Genomic DNA, 15482 nt, shown 5'->3' on the forward strand with positions numbered 1-15482 from the left:
ACCCTGTCTGTATTTCTTGTCAATAGTTCCCATAAAACCCCACTTTGATATGTTTTTGGATTGGAATATAGTTTGTATTTTATTTCTTGTCAAGTGTTATTTCCAGTTCTAAATGCAGAATTTGAAATTAAGTAAATATAACATGTATACACATAATAGTAGCCAATGAATGCCCTTTATTTTTAAGACATACCTGCACTTTTAATTTTAAGGTACAGCAGTTTTTTGAGTACTCAAGTAAAACAAACAAGATCAGAAGAAAACTATATTTAATTTCAGTCAAAATCACTCTTACAGTGCAAAAAAAGGAATCAAAACAATTCCAAAAGTGGTTCACAATACTGTATCAACATGGTAATGTGGTCCCAAAAACGTAATAGTTGAAATTATGTTAAGGCACTAGGCAGAACGGTCGCTAACATGTATAATGTTTCAAATTGTTTTGATACGCCAGTGACTTGGCCATGAAAAATTTGAAGAAAAAAAGTATTAAGGAGAAAATACATCATTGTGGGCAATATTGAGTCAATTTAACAGGCCAGTCTGAATACCATTCAATACAGTACACCCTTCCTAAAACCCCTTTTAAATGTTATGCTCGAAAATGTCACAGTGAAAATGATACATATTTACGCTTTAATAACAATTTTTAGAATTCATTAATATGACACTGTGAATAAAAAGGAAATAGCACTTTTTTTTATAGAACCCACCTGTTTTTGGATATCATTCTAAGGGTGCCATAACAGTCGTGTTCATTGTGCAATTAAACCATTACATAGCCAGGCTCCCCGGAAAACAGAGTGTTATTTTACTGCAGTGCACGAACTCAATTAAAGATTAAGCAATTTCAGTCAATTATTTTCCCTGTTTGATGATCATATGGCTGTCGATGCATTAATAAGAGATGTGAAAGAGAAAGGGTGCAGCTTGTAGCCTGAACCACTGTAGAACTTGTTCTGGAACTCCACCCTAGATTGAAAAAATAACAATAATAATTGTAAATATGAAATGATTTTCTTACTCCTTGAGAAAATGATTTACCAGTGGAGACGGAGTGCGTGCAAGAAAGCTGAGAGTCCCTCCATAACCAGCAGGATGGAGACGGTCAACCCGGCGAAGAAGGCGAAGACGGCAAAGAGAACAGCGGAGCCCACATAGCCCTGCCACCGCAGGGCCACGCGGATCACCATGACCCACAACACCTCCGACAGCTCTGTGGAAAAAAACAGCCTCAGTCGTCTCCATACAAAAGGCACGATAGAACGAAAGGGAGCCGTTTTTTTTTTTTTTTTCAGAAAAAGTCGGCACACTACTAACGTGCGTGCGCCAGACTGAGAGCCCAAAGTCGGAGGTAGGAGGCAGTGTTGGAGATGCAGCCCAGGCAGTATTCGATGGTGTGGATGGCCTGATGCATGAAGACGTCAGCGGCGTCAAACTCCTGCACGTGCGAAGACAAAGAATGTTTTGCTAACTGTTGACAATATCTCAAAAAGGAAGACAACAATACATTGGCCGTCAATAACTAAAAAGAGTGGCTCCAAAACAAATAAATAAAAGTTCCATTCCCTGTATTTGGGACATAGGACTCACCTCCGGCTCAGCCGAGTCTCGGTCCATCTCCCGGGTGTTGATGGAGCCTTCGTCGGCCACCAGCGGTCGCCTGTCTTCTTGGAGATGCTGTGGCAAAATGGCATATCTCTCGCTAAAATGGACCGGGCTAGAAGAGTCGGAGGTGTCCGAGCAGACGCGCTCACCAGCTGCCGCCTTTTCCCCTTGTGTGTGATATACTCAAAGGTGGGTTTTCCAAGCAGGAGGACGGGAACGGAGCATAGCGCCAGCACCACCAGCACTTTCTGTACAATACCCTGCACAAATCAGGAAGGATATCTTCAAGGACGAGTAACTTGCCGCATTTTGATGCCATTTTAGACAGCAAAAAAAAAAAAAATTCCAGCAGACCGCCATGACAAGCAGTACAATTTTAGAAACATTTGTATAATTTAGTAGAAATCAAGCTTGTTAAGTTGCCCACATACCTGTCCCGTATAGAGAGGTGGGTTGTCGGGATTTTCTGTGAAGAGGAACATGTCGATAAAATGGATGAGTATACTGGGAGCCATTTGGGACTGGGCGGGAGTGTAGGCGATCCACTTGAAGACCACCATAAACACCAGGTATCCGAACAGGCCCAACATGAAGAAGAGCTCCGGGATCAGCACGAGGAACACGCTGCTCAACTTGCCCGAGTGCCTAAGGGGAGGAGTCAATCTGTGAGTTGATGCAAATTCAGGCCAAGACAACCCGGAAGGCAACAGGACGATGACTTACACGTAGTTGAAGAATGACAAACATACTCCAAAAGTCATGTGGATGATGCCAATGATAACTGACATCTTCATCTTGTATGAGTTGAGGAAGGTCAGCTTGTTATTGGACAACCCCCAAATCTGAGCGGGACACAATGGAAAAAGACCAATGAGAGTCTGGAGGGAAAAAAATGGCTGGAATGGAGACAAAGTACCGGGTCGATGCCAAACGGGTATGGAGTGGTGAAGACGCCGGGCACGACCGGATCCAAAGACAAAAACTTGTTCCCCGCCAGGACCGACGAGCTGCGGAAGAATGAGTCAAAAAGTTAATTATGCCAAGACAAAAAAAATGACAAGCTCGAATGAATAAGGACTCACTTCCAAATATTTTTTTCAAACATTGGGCCGACGCGCCACCCTGAGCTGAACGGGCTGAGGCCGCGGCTGAAGCACTCGTTGTAGATGGCTCCCGTGTAGATGGAGAAGAGGCCCATCAACAGGATCAGATAGCGACCGCCAAACATCATCTTCCAGATCTGAAACAGAAAACAAGTAGGGCCGGTTTTTGCGGTGGGCAATGTGGCCTATACTATGATCTCTCATTTCCACGTCAAAAAAGTGTTGGCCTTAGCCTCCTTGCTAACATGTGCCACTTGTCTATATAAAATGAATCTTGATCTGTGGCTTAGTTTACATTTTTACATTTCTTTCATTTTGGTTCACAGCATAAAAATATCAAGCCAGTCTTCAAAGCTCTACCTCATTATTGTTGCTTCTCAGTTTGGGGTCCTTCTCCTCAAGAACCATCCAGAGGCCAGCCAGGGCCATCAAGATACCGTGACCCACGTCCCCAAACATGACCGCAAACAGGAAGGGGAATGTGATGATGGTGTACAAGGCTGTGGCGACATGAGAGAGATGAAATTTTCAGAAGAACTTTTGAAATTGACTCGTGGCCACGTACCCGGATTGACCTCCCGGTAACTGGCCACCCCGTAGGCGTCGACGATGTTCTGGAAACCGGCGGTGAAAGAGTTGAGCGGGAACAGGGTAGGCGGCGTAGTCGATGACGGCAAGCGGTTGTAGAAGGAGTCCACGCCACTGCCACTTTTTCTCTGAGGACCAGAGCGAGGGATCTCGTTGAGATGGGACGAGGCTGAGGACTCTGCGCTTTGGGCAGGCAGGCGTCTCACCCCTCCTTCTCTCAGGGCGCTCTGCAGCTCGGGCAGCTTGGCGACGGGACACCACGCTTCGGCGATCAGGCACTTGTCCGTGACGGAGGGACTGCAGAGGTTCAGGACCATTTGGACCGCCTTGCATTTCTGGACACGGACTTTCCATTGGGGCAGCACGGCCACCGCCCGCATGAGCAGCTGCTGCAAGAAGGCCTCCGTCTGAGACAAAACCTTCAAAAAGAGAGACAGTTTATTTGCCAAAAAAAACAAGACTATGTGTGGTGGCTCAATAAAGTCCAATCTATCACATTCGGGAAAGTACTGGACTTTGAGATGGATTGAAAAGTCCCCACACGTACTGATTTGATGTCTTCAATTCTGCCTTGAAGTCCCTGAAGAATCTCCTCTCTTTCGGCCGTGTTTTCAGGATACACAAACGTCTGTGTTCGAAAACTGCCGCATGGAGAAACTTAAAAGTTAGCAAAAGGCCACGCGCAGTAAGAGACAAAGATAAAAGCGATCAAAATATACCCACCAGTCACAAATCTTCTTGACTTTCTGTCCAATCTGATCGCCCCAGTACGAAATAAGGAAAACCGTCCACTGGACCATTTCTCCCTGCAGACAAAAGCCATTGACTCAATGGGTTCCGCATGACTCCATTTCCCTTGCTGGCAGTTCCTACCGTGTCCGGGTGCTCCAAACGATCCTCCATTTCTCTAAAATCCACAATAATATAACCACGGCATGCTCGCCAAAGCAGCCGCTCGAATGAGGGAGCCTTCCAAGGGTGGACCACTCCTGCCACAAAACTGAATGCAAACACCTTTAGTTTATTTTCCATCATCAATACTGGAATAAAATGTATTTATGTTTGAATACGCATATATGCTTCTTGTAATTAGCGCTTCAAACTTTCTGAGAAAAAAAAACGTCTTTTGTGTAGAGCCCACAGCCTTACCTAACACAAAAATAGCTCTAAAAGCTGCTCATTAAGTGACACATTAATCTGGGACACATCAAATATGTGCCACATTTATATGCATCTTTGGTATAGATGTCTCCGCTCCTCCCCATTTAGGAATGCCTGCATTGTCCAAATTAAGATAAGCTTACCTTAGATGGACATCATGGTGGTTGTCAAACAGACCTTGGCTTTCCAGGATCGGTGGTGGCGCCTGGGAGGAATCCGAAAAGAAATGACTATTACTTAGTGTCACCTGACCTGAAATTTGTTAAAAGGTGAAATTTTCCTCACCGGCGAGGCTGTCAGAGAGTGCGTTCTAGTCAGCACGCCCCTGTACTGGCACAGCTGGGTCAGCTGAGCACGAAGACTGTCTCTGTTCCTGGACACCTGGTCAGAACCATGAAAAATATGTTTTTTCCCCCATTGGCGTCAATGTAAAAAGTTTAGCACGTACCTCTCGGAGCTCTCTGGCCAGTCTTTCGCTCTCCTCCTCAATGGAGAGGAGCTCGCGTGGTTGAGGGGCCGAAGGTGTCGGGCAGGGAGGGGGAAGAGGGCCATTCAAAGGAGGGGACAGGGAGCGGTTGATCTCCTGCTCTAGGAATGCTGGATGGCAAAATATAAATGACCTTCATGATGGTCTAAGATGGTCCATTAAATGATTTAAGTATGCAAATTGCTCATTTCACAGACTATTGATATTCTAGTATTCAATACTTGTCATAGGAGAGACCTGAACCAGGAACTACTTACAAAAGGTCTTCTCAAGTTCCTCGCATCGTCTCACCTCCCCAACAAATTTCCTCTGGAAGGCGTTTACATTCGGATTTAGCTAAAATGGAATAAGAAGAAGTTACTCATTTGATCACAAGGGAAGAAGAAAATAACGTCCATGACTAAAAGACACCATCCGGGATTTTACACAGTGGACTGTATAGCAAATAGATTGTGTTCTCTAGAATGACTTGTCACGGACTGAATTTCAAATGAATGCAAGAGACAGACATAGAAACAGCTTGCATAGTTTTAGACTGAAATTAACCGAGAGATCTGTGACTGGTGGAAGGAAAATTGAATGAAATCATTACAGTGCGCGAGAGTTCACGAGGCTAGCTCCAAGACTTTTGGTGTCTTTCCAATGTAGTATTTAGTCTTAGTCTTACATCTCTGAACTCTACCAGGCCGAGCTCCCCCAATTCGCTGACACAGTTGTACGCCGACCCGGATTGCAGAAAGAGCTGTACCAGGCAAACCTCCTCGCTGCGGAACATGGCGCCCATGGCTGCCTGCGTCACACCAAAAAAATACAGTCACATATTCCGTTTGCGTCCAAAAAAGTGAGGGTACTGGAAAGTTTTGAGGTACACATTGATTGCATGTTATTTGAGCAGTAGCAGGCAGTCACCAAGTACAACAAATACTTTATTATTGTACAAAGTCTTTGACTGCTATTGCCATTTTTAACAACCTACCACACAATGCATACCCTGTTAATACTGTATATGGGCTAGCAGTACCGAAAAAGTAAAAAGTACTACTAGTCTGTTTAAATAAGTCTTTTACAGAGTACAAAGTGGAAGTTGTCTTCTGACATGTTTTTTTTTTAAATATAATTTGCAAATGAAAAGCATCTCAGGGAGAACTAGGATAATTCATGGGGAAGTATGCACTTCCTCTGAGTGTAATGAATAAAGGATTCCATTCATCCAAAAAGTCTGAAATATTACTAGCAAAAATTCGATTTTGTGCATATGAATTATTACATGGAAATCCAAGCAAGATGGTCCTTTAGGTTGTTTTATAACAATTGTAAGATTTTTCTTCATAGATAGTTACTTTTAGGGATCAGCAATTTCAACTAACCTTATTACCAATTTTGTGTTAGTTGTAGTTTTTGCATGGATTTCAGTCAATATTAGTAGTCAATATTGTTGAGAACAAAGTTCAAAAATCACAGGCAAAGTTGAAGTTGTGGCAATGGTGGATCACTGCTTTATTCGTGGGTGCAGTGATTTTCAGATTTTTGTTCGCCAGCGTTCAAAACATGAGTAAAATAACCTTTAACAGAAACTATGAAGAAAATAAATGTTCATTATGAACGGAAATAAGTCTGGAGTCCCCCGACATGACTCATAACGCAACTGATTCGGTTTTTTTTTCTGTCACATTGAACCAATTAAAAGTAAAATGTTACTTTATAAAACAATCAATGAACAGAACATTCACGCATGATTAGAATAAAAAAATTCTATTTGATCAGATTTTACGTGAATGATGTTGACGTTCTTTGCCACATGTATACATAGACGAAGCAAAGTACTTCCTGTTTGTTCTTCATAAAATAATAACATACATAAAATAAAAAAACAGCTCACCGATTTCTTCTCTCTCAATTGCGAATCACTTTTGTCATAAATGTCAGCAGCCCCACCGGCAAACACGGACCGGGTTGAAGTAGACGTCGTACGGGATTTGAACTTGGGTAATTTAGACTCCCACTTCCCGTTTGGAAAAGTCACGTTACTGCGGTCTCACGTGATGTCGAGCTAGTCGCCACGACATGCCGGTGAGCAATACGATGTAAGACCGGTGGCAAAATATGGTACTGCAACATCAGAGAAAACTGCGCCGCGTTCAGGTTGCGCTTTAGAGTTCAGACACATCGATAAAGGTCAACTACTAATTTTTCAACATGAATTCACTAAAACTGACTAAAACCATTTGAAATGACTTGTAAACGTTGTTCAGGTATCAAGTGAATAAAGTGGAGAGAATGTGGAGTCCTAATTATTAAAGCACCCATGTTTCCTGAAGGCAACACCATTTGGGCACGTTTTGCTCGGCTGTCAATCACAGACACGCCTCTCTGGCGAGACCACGCCCTCTTGCTATGGTTCGAATGTGGAAAAAGTTATTTGATGTTTTTAAAATAATCAAGAACAAACCTTAACGCTTTGGTAAAGTTATTTTGACGATTTTATATCAAATACGTGAAAATAAGAAACAGATTCGTTTTTCCACATCCAACATGGCGAAGATTGACGCACGGATCAGCCTCTGGAATTCAGCCTCTACGTATGCATCACACGAGAATGACATCCTATCCGGAGGCTACAATACCGTTTATCTATCTGCCAATAAATTACCAGAAAAGACAGCGACGTCTGTGAACTTTATGCATAAAGTGAGGTAATTTTCCATTCTAACCGTTATCAGTGAAATGTCTGCATGTTTGTGCAACACTTTCATCATAGAATGAATGAGAATGCTAGGCTAGTGATCGCTACAGATTAAACTTCAGAAAACCAATGTTTTTACTCGACCTGACGGTCTTATGAACGTTCTTTTTTTCAACCCATGATACGGCGACCCGTCACTGACTGGTTAACGGTTTCCCTGCAAACAGAGCAAGAATGTGTTTGGTCTTGTCAGTAGTACATGCGCACACTTGACATATTTTCTGACATTGTTCTGCAATAATTTCAATACATGGTAAACGTTTTCACACAACGTTTTAACCGGTTACTATTCGTTTTTCAAAAAAGCTGCGACTTTTTCGTGGATCTCTAACCACAGGCAGTGCAGATTGTTGGTGCGCGTCTGTTTGCTTACTTACGGTAAGTGCATTCAATTCAATGCAGAACAAAGGTCACCACACACAGAAGGCATGACCTTTTGTGTCAGGTGAGGTGAAAAGTATGCGATCATATTCTCGCTATAGATTTCGAATGATGTGATCACACTACCCGACCTTATTTTAAACTTGGTTCTATACAAATATTCATTTTGAAATGACAATTGAACACACAATTGAAACACGTATTCCAACAAAAATGGCGATCCATGTATTTCAAAGTATTTTTCTTCTCTATCAGATGCCTGATGCTGGCCCATGGGTGTGAGTCGACTGGATGTATTTTACAGAAGGCTCCTCCTCAGCAAACTCTTCATTGGGGGTTGGGGAAAGCCTGAAGATCTCAAGAGGTAGTGAAGGCAACCTTGCCAATGGTTGTTGTTGTTGGTCACTATTGATTTTTATGATCGCAACTGATATTTAAAACGTGGCCAATGACTTTCAACTTTTGGGTTTGTCCTTTGTAGAATCTTTGAATTCCGTAAGATTATTGCAGACCGGGAGAAGTGCAGGTCTCTGGTGCCCAAGGACTATCCAGTGTATATAAACAAGGTACGCCAGTATGTATTAAGGTTTTTAGCAGATATCGATCCTCTGAAAAATGACCTGATTGAGCCCCTTTTCCCATGGTTGATTTTAATGTATCCATGTATTTTTCTGCATTTGCACATAGACAGAGACCCATGCAGATTGTTACATCCATGACGGGGTCTTCATTTCCCCTCTGGAGCACTTTGTTCCCGGAATTCTGCCAACTGAATCTGTGAAAGCAAGGCATAACTAAACCCGATTTCTATTCATTGATCTTCTTTTAAGGCTCGGTTTGAATACAAACGGCATTGACTCTGTAACACGTTGACGTTGACTCTCCCTTGCGTTTGACAGGTTTCAGTTTATAGTTCCTAAAAGGTGGCAAGGCAACAGACCAGTATGTATCCACTTGGCTGGGACTGGAGACCATGTAAGTGCGTTTATACTTCAAACTACCTCGTGTCAATGTGCCAATACTAGATTTGATTTTAACCGGGATGTGCCCATTGCAGTTTTTCTGGCGGCGAAGGACCCTGATGGCCAGGCCAATGGTCAAAGAAGCAGGAATGGCTTCCCTACTTTTGGAAAACCCCTATTATATCCTTCCATTGTTCTTGCACACTGCGTGCATTTTCTTTTATGTTTACGTAGTGTCTAAATTAGTATTTTGTTGAAATGTTCTTTCTGCCATCCAATTAGTTTTGCTTTTCCAAAAATGTATTTTCCTTGACTTTGCTTTTTTTTTATTTACATGGTTATCGTAAACCCAAAGACCAGTTGTAAGTAGTAAACTTTTAATCACTGAAACTAGCCCACACATTTTAAACCTAACAACCATTGTGTACCACGGAAAGGTTGCCAGATCCAATCCCTGCCAATCAGTGGGGCTTTTCTCATTCCCTTCAAAATCTGTTTTTCTTTTTAGGAGGTCCTGTCTCAAAAATGTTTCAGACCTGTTTGTGATGGGTGGAGCTCTGATCTTGGAGTCCTCAGTGCTTCTCCATTGGCTGGAGAGCGAGGGCTACTCACCCATTGGGATGACCGGGATCTCCATGGGAGGATATGTAAGCGATAGTGTTATTCCACATGCTTTCACTGGCCTCCAGAATTGTAATAATTGTAAAAAAAATAATAATAATAATCGTTTGTTTGTCTATATAGATGTCGTCCTTAGCCGTGACTAATTGGCCAAAACCCATCCCCCTGATTCCTTGTCTGTCATGGTCCACTGCCTCCAGTGTCTTCACCACGGTAATCTTCAACCTCAAGTGAAGGTTTAGATTCCTTTGTTTACTCAGGTTGGCATCTATGTTGTTAATAGTTTTATTGCAATTGAAAAAATATATAGGGCGTCCTAAGTAAAGCAGTGAATTGGTCAGAGCTGGAGAAGCAATATGCCATCAACTCAGTGTATGAAGAAGAGATCATTGAGATGTTGGAGTATTGTGGGGTTTGTTTTCCACCAGATCACCCACTCATTTTTGAGGGATCAATATTTTGACCGGTCAACTCATCCAATTTGTCTCCATTTGTTAGACGGACTCCTTCAAGATGGCTCAAGAGATTGTAAAGCACTCATCGGGTGGACTGAATTCTTTGGAGCATCTGCTCGACCAGCCTAGTGAAGTGTCAGTGGGGTGTTATACCAGGAAAGCAGAAATTAGGCCCGGCCTGTGGATTGGAGAAGACGTGGCTGGATCCCAACTGAACAAAATATTAGAAGTTGACAGCACCAAGACTTTTAAGGCAGTACCAAGGTTGGGATTGGCATTCTAGCAAAAGTACAGTGATGATATGTATGCTGAATTGTATTGATTTTTCCTCAAGGGGCTTCCAAGCAAAGAAGTCAGTGAAGGCAGATCCGGACAAAATGGGCCGGCCAACATTACACAGCGAGTCCATAAGCTTCATGAAGGGAGTTATGGACGAGTGTACACACATGGCCAACTTTTCTGGTGTGTGTGTGTCAAAGTGCTTATGGAATGTAATGTGAATTCCGCTGTGGTAACTGGAAGCATTTGTATTTTTGTTCCCCCCAGTTCCCGTTGATACCAGTCTTATCATCGTGGTGCAGGCCAAAGAGGACGCTTATGTTCCTCGTACGGGGGTTCTTAGTCTGCAGGAGATCTGGCCAGGATGTGAAGTCCGCTATTTGAAAGGAGGACACATCAGTGCTTATCTGTTTAAACAGAACGTCTTCAGGTATGACTTTTTTTGTCATTTTCAATGCCATATTTGGTGTATGTGACAGTTACTAGTTGCTTATGGGGGTGTTTGTATTTTAATGGCTTTTATGTTTTGTTTTTCCTAGGCAGGCCATCTATGACGCATTCAACAGATTCTGCCTGAAGTATCCCCATCTTCTGTAGCTCTGATGTGTTTGTGTGTGTGTGTTTTTTTTCTTACACTTTCGTACAATACGTCCACTTGCAATTTATCCGTCAGCCTTTCCAGGCAAATGTCAAAGTGCAGCTTTTAGTTTTTCTTTCCAATTATGATTACTGATGTGACTTTCTTAAAACACACATTTACTAATTTGCCACCAATTTGCCTGCATAGCTGTTTTAATCATTTTATTGTGAATACATCATATAAAATCAAAGGTTTGTTGTTTCCAGGTACCAAGTCCATAAAGTTTTCAACACACCTCCCATGCATTATACATATAGATCGACATATATTTATATATCTATCTTCAGTGCCTTTCGTGTGGCAATGGTCTTTACGGTAAATAAAGAACTCCCTTTTGTTTAGCTTTATTAAAAACAAATGATGAGAAAGGTGATTTGATTTGTCAAATTTATACTATTTATTACTGGTGGGACGAGTAGTAACCCACCTGATAATAAATCATTTCAATTAAATTGGCAAATTTTGTGAACAAAGTGGCATTTTTAAACCTGATTACCTTATAATTGATGAAGAAATTTTCAAGCATTGCTTCGGTACTTGGACAGAGAAAATAGAGAGATGTGTTTTGCACTTTTATCTCCACAATTTCACTTCCCAAAACAGTTTACAGACTTGAGAAACTGTTTTGTTGTTGTTATAATAAATATTAAAGATACGCATATCTTGTCAACTCTGTATGTACAACATAATATGGGCTAATTGTTATCTTTTTCACTGGAAGCTCTTAGAAAATAAAAGTTCTCGGATAAAATAGTCCCTAGTTGTGTTTTATTTTGGAACGTCTCCACGCGATGGTTTCAAGGGAAATGACGTCAGCTTCCAACGTCAGCTGATCGAAGCAATTGCGTATGTGCACTTATTGAATTTGTTTCGCGATGAAAATATCTGTGATTTAAACCTCGGCGCCGTCCTGCCTTCCAGTCTGTTGACGGGATCGGACGCCTTGCAACCGACACGTGACTAGATCGCTGTTTTATTGCGCTTATTACATCACCAGGGCCTGAAAAAGCACCTGGGATGCTAAGCTAATGGGCTAGTTGTTGACAGTGGGCAGACTCGGTGCTAGCCAGGAATTAACGCCTCCGCCCCCTCCTGCCCAAGACCGAACATGAAGGTGCCTGACTAAAAAAAAAAAACACGACGACTCCTTTTCTTTGGGGAAAATAGCACAATAATCCACGGGAGAAGGTTGGTGGAATCCCATGTCTGGAAGTCGAGGCAAGCTGACCGAAGAATTCTCTCGCAAGCTGCCTGCGCTTCGTCGTCCAGCTGTACGATGTGGCTCAAGATGTTCTTTTTGCTCTTGTATTTCATCGTTTTGTTTATGCTGGCTCGGATATTCGAAGCGGTGGTCTGGTACGAGACCGGGGTGTTTGCCACCCAGCTGGTGGACCCTGTTTCTCTAAGTTATAAGAAGCTGAAGACCATCCTGGAGTGTCGGGGCCTGGGCTACGCTGGGCTGGCTGAGAAGAAGGAGGTCAGCCAACTGGTGGAGAAATCAGGTAAAGCTTCAAATGAACACTAGTGATGGAGACATTTGTGAGTGCTGGACCTGAGACCCTTTGGAGGATCTGCTATAACTTTGGCTGTCTGTGTACTATTGAGAAGAAGAAAAAAATCCCATAGATGTCTGGCTAAAAAAAAAAAATCATGACTCACTTTAACAACTTTGTGTAAACATCAAAATTTTTCCATTCCCCAAAAAGATGCAAAAAATAACTGAGCGACTGCAATGAAATGGCGTTATTTTCAACATTGCCGCAGCACAGAGCAATCTGCTACTTTCCATTGCGTAAGCAGTATTTGCTCTCCAGGAGAGCTGACGCACGGCGAGTTATACTCGGCCATCAAGAAGGAGAATGAGCAAACGGAGGCGGGCGATGCCAGCAGCACACATTTCAGCGGAGAGATGCACTTCTATGAATTAGTGGAGGATACCAAAGATGGCATCTGGTTGGTTCAGGTAAATGACTTCACCTTAGCGTCCAACAAGACGCATGGATTTACATTTTTGTGTGTTTGTTTATAGGTGATCGCTCAGGACCGAGAAGCTCTGCTCAGTAAGTCCAACTGGGGGAAAATGGTGCAGAAAGTCTCCCAGTTTGGAATCCGAACTGGGACGTTCAACTGCTCTCATGACCACAGGTAGGAAGGAACAATTTTTCAATTAAAGGGAAATACAAAGATATCCGCTAGCTGCCGCTACATAGACGTTGCTCTGTCTTCAAGGTCGTGCCTGAGACGCGGCTGGCAGCGTTCCACCCTCATCATGTCAGTCCCGCAGACGTCGGCCTCCAAGGGCAAAGTGGCGTTGAAAGAGTACGGCGGGCGTCGCGTGGAGCCCGAGCACATCTTCCGTTGGATGACTTGGCACATGTCCCAGCACATCAAGACGCTGTGGCGCTCAGAGAAATTGCTGGAAGAGTGGCACCCCGACCCGGGTCACCCGCTCAAGATGTTTCTCTTCGCCCCGCTGCCTCAGCCACCCGTCTTCTTCTCCTCGCTATCCGTCAAGTTCACCGGCAGGATTGACTTTGTCTTCGTGGATGTCAGTCGCTGGGACAACCGCAGCAGCCTGTTGGACATTGGCGTGAGGCAAAGCCCCGCCTACATCCTGAAGATGCCAGAGGGCGTCTATCACTATGGCAACAGGTGACCATTCCAGCTGATTTAGGTCGTTGACCGGCGTCAGACTAAAGATCTGTGCGTCTCTCTCGCAGCACGGGGGAGTTTTTGTCCGTGGCCGCCATGGACACCTTCTTGCGGTCGCTTCAGCCAGAGGTCAACGACCTCTTTATCCTCAGTCTGGTCCTCATCAATCTGTTGGCGTGGATGGATCTTTTCATTACACAGGTGGTTACATTTCATTAGCAGCTGTAGCAAGTTCACTATTTTTTGGATCTGCGTGTGTGCCTAGGGGGCGACGGTGAAACGTTTTGTCGTGCTCATCCGGACACTCGGGACCTACAACTCCATCCTCTTGGTGTCCTGGCTTCCATTTCTGGTAGGAAAATGTTGTATATCATTCTGAAAATGAGTTCTCATACTGCATTCATAGCCAACGAGCCGTAAAGAAAAGAGAAATACATACAACTGGAAAATAAGTTGCATTTTTGGGAGGGAATTTTTTTTAAATTAAAAAATCATCCTGTTTACAAAGATAATTAGAGCCTAAAAAGAACATTGTCTTTGACTTCTCAATTTAAACTAAATTGTACCCTAACTACCTACACAAAGGACTAAAAATGCAAATAAGACCTCAGCTACAATCTTCCTTAATTAAATATACATGCACATTAATATAGATTAAATGAATCTGAATATGTGCTGACCCTTATTAAATAAATCAAACTCTTTCCACCAAGGCTCTCCTGCAACTGTCCTACCTGGAGGCAGTTTATGGTTACAGTCTGAAGATACTCCGCTACGCCGACACCACCACACTGGCCAGCGTGGTGAGAGCCGATTGGACCTTCTATTCTTCCCACCCGGCTCTCTTCCTGTCCACCTACTTGGCCCACGGCCTGCTGGTGGACTATTTTGAGAAGAAACGCCGCTGCGGAAACGGAAGCCAGGAGGACAGCAGCACCAACCTGGAGTGGTTGGCCAGTTTGTGGGACTGGTACACATCCTATCTGCTCCACCCCATCGCCTCGCTGCAACAGGCGCCTTCCGACTGGGACGACGACCCCAGCGTCATCGTCGAGCGATTGGCCTTCCCCGATCTTTGGCTCCGCCCCCTGTTCAGCACGGACTACATTAACTCTCTACCGGCGTGGAAATTCCGAAGTGGGGCCGAGGAGACGGATAGCTCGGACGGCGGGGAATCTGGCGAGCGCTCCTCACAAAGCGACAGCGCGGCGTCGTACCCCGCGGACGACGACGACCCCGGGTGGCCCCACGGGATTCTGCGCTGCTCGGAGTGCGTGGTTTGCCTGGAGAACTTTGGGAACCGAGAACTACTGATGGGTCTCCCCTGTGGCCACGCCTTCCACCGCCATTGCATCGTGCTGTGGCTGGACGCGGGGCGCCATTGCTGCCCCGTGTGTCGTTGGCCCAGCTACAAGAAGAAGCTGCGGCCTGACTAAAGCGCCCCATGCCAATGGAAACCAGCCTTGCGTTGATGAGTTGGGGTGTAGAAATTTGGGGTCAACTATTCAATTGTGTAAATGTGGTAGCTTGAATGGGGCAATGTCGTTGTAGACTGACTTGCAAAGGGAGCACGTGGAAATCTTGTCAAGGAGCAGAACTTTTGTAAAATATTCTTTCTTTCAATAAAGTGTTCTAGCCGACGTCTGCTGACTCAAACTCAATGAAAAGGAATTCAATAATTATAACTCATGGGGTAGCCTTCAAACTTCAGAGACATTTTCAGTGAAATTAGCAGTATTTACCGAGAGATAATTCGATTTTGCATGTCAGCCCTGGGCTCCTGGGTTCAAATCTAGGCCGAT

At 43.9% G+C, this 15482-nt stretch overlaps 3 protein-coding genes across 7 annotated transcripts; 2 read left to right on the forward strand and 1 right to left on the reverse strand.

The window, feature by feature from the left end:
• Positions 1-252: 252 nt before the first annotated feature.
• On the reverse strand, positions 253-7019 carry LOC144207496 (V-type proton ATPase 116 kDa subunit a 3-like). Of its 2 annotated transcripts, none has more exons than XM_077732990.1 (21): positions 6827-7019; positions 5615-5733; positions 5205-5283; positions 4909-5057; positions 4746-4841; positions 4604-4665; positions 4173-4299; positions 4023-4105; positions 3847-3940; positions 3506-3718; positions 3277-3427; positions 3072-3211; positions 2691-2848; positions 2525-2615; positions 2332-2450; positions 2040-2253; positions 1758-1868; positions 1594-1680; positions 1321-1441; positions 1045-1216; positions 253-972 (listed from the first exon to the last, which is right to left on the reverse strand). In XM_077732990.1, the coding sequence occupies exons 2-21, from the start codon at positions 5729-5731 to the stop codon at positions 879-881; spliced, it is 2478 nt and encodes an 825-aa protein (XP_077589116.1). In that variant the 5' UTR covers positions 5732-5733; positions 6827-7019; the 3' UTR covers positions 253-878. The 2 variants fall into 2 exon arrangements, with proteins under 2 accessions (XP_077589116.1, XP_077589115.1); XM_077732989.1 differs by having other exon boundaries at positions 5615-5737.
• A 456-nt stretch (positions 7020-7475) lies between these two features.
• Positions 7476-11784, forward strand: abhd18 (abhydrolase domain containing 18). 3 transcript variants are annotated; one of them, XM_077732393.1, is made up of 14 exons: positions 7476-7635; positions 8327-8435; positions 8553-8637; positions 8759-8859; positions 8971-9046; positions 9129-9213; positions 9368-9395; positions 9542-9680; positions 9778-9867; positions 9965-10066; positions 10153-10373; positions 10444-10571; positions 10656-10818; positions 10928-11784. In XM_077732393.1, the coding sequence occupies exons 2-14, from the start codon at positions 8344-8346 to the stop codon at positions 10983-10985; spliced, it is 1368 nt and encodes a 455-aa protein (XP_077588519.1). In that variant the 5' UTR covers positions 7476-7635; positions 8327-8343; the 3' UTR covers positions 10986-11784. The 3 variants fall into 3 exon arrangements, with proteins under 3 accessions (XP_077588519.1, XP_077588518.1, XP_077588520.1); XM_077732392.1 differs by having other exon boundaries at positions 7478-7640; XM_077732394.1 differs by lacking the exon at positions 7476-7635 and adding an exon at positions 7687-8068.
• A 35-nt stretch (positions 11785-11819) lies between these two features.
• On the forward strand, positions 11820-15320 carry rnf103 (ring finger protein 103). Of its 2 annotated transcripts, XM_077732391.1 has the most exons (8): positions 11820-12216; positions 12375-12530; positions 12843-12991; positions 13058-13173; positions 13258-13680; positions 13749-13881; positions 13946-14032; positions 14394-15320. In XM_077732391.1, the coding sequence occupies exons 3-8, from the start codon at positions 12938-12940 to the stop codon at positions 15114-15116; spliced, it is 1536 nt and encodes a 511-aa protein (XP_077588517.1). In that variant the 5' UTR covers positions 11820-12216; positions 12375-12530; positions 12843-12937; the 3' UTR covers positions 15117-15320. The 2 variants fall into 2 exon arrangements, with proteins under 2 accessions (XP_077588517.1, XP_077588516.1); XM_077732390.1 differs by having other exon boundaries at positions 11821-12530.
• The last annotated feature ends 162 nt before the right edge of the window (positions 15321-15482 follow it).

Source organism: Stigmatopora nigra, chromosome 14 (assembly GCF_051989575.1).
Source record: "Stigmatopora nigra isolate UIUO_SnigA chromosome 14, RoL_Snig_1.1, whole genome shotgun sequence".
In the NCBI taxonomy this organism is placed as follows: Eukaryota; Metazoa; Chordata; class Actinopteri; order Syngnathiformes; family Syngnathidae; genus Stigmatopora; species Stigmatopora nigra.

Bases quoted from the DNA above. Each gene is read 5' to 3' on its own strand.
- LOC144207496 (XM_077732990.1), bottom strand. From the start codon at position 5,731: ATGGGCGCCATGTTCCGCAGCGAGGAGGTTTGCCTGGTACAGCTCTTT. The intron at 2,616-2,690 runs GTGAGTCCTTAT...ATTCTTCCGCAG, and splicing joins TTTGAAAAAAATATTTGGAA to CTCGTCGGTCCTGGCGGGGA. The intron at 973-1,044 runs GTAAATCATTTT...TTTTCAATCTAG, and splicing joins CACGCACTCCGTCTCCACTG to GGTGGAGTTCCAGAACAAGT.
- abhd18 (XM_077732393.1), top strand. From the start codon at position 8,344: ATGGGTGTGAGTCGACTGGATGTATTTTACAGAAGGCTCCTCCTCAGC. The intron at 10,067-10,152 runs GTTTGTTTTCCA...TCCATTTGTTAG, and splicing joins AGATGTTGGAGTATTGTGGG to ACGGACTCCTTCAAGATGGC. The intron at 10,572-10,655 runs GTGTGTGTGTGT...TGTTCCCCCCAG, and splicing joins ACACATGGCCAACTTTTCTG to TTCCCGTTGATACCAGTCTT.
- rnf103 (XM_077732390.1), top strand. From the start codon at position 12,305: ATGTGGCTCAAGATGTTCTTTTTGCTCTTGTATTTCATCGTTTTGTTT. The intron at 12,992-13,057 runs GTAAATGACTTC...GTTTGTTTATAG, and splicing joins ATGGCATCTGGTTGGTTCAG to GTGATCGCTCAGGACCGAGA. The intron at 14,033-14,393 runs GTAGGAAAATGT...CTTTCCACCAAG, and splicing joins TGTCCTGGCTTCCATTTCTG to GCTCTCCTGCAACTGTCCTA.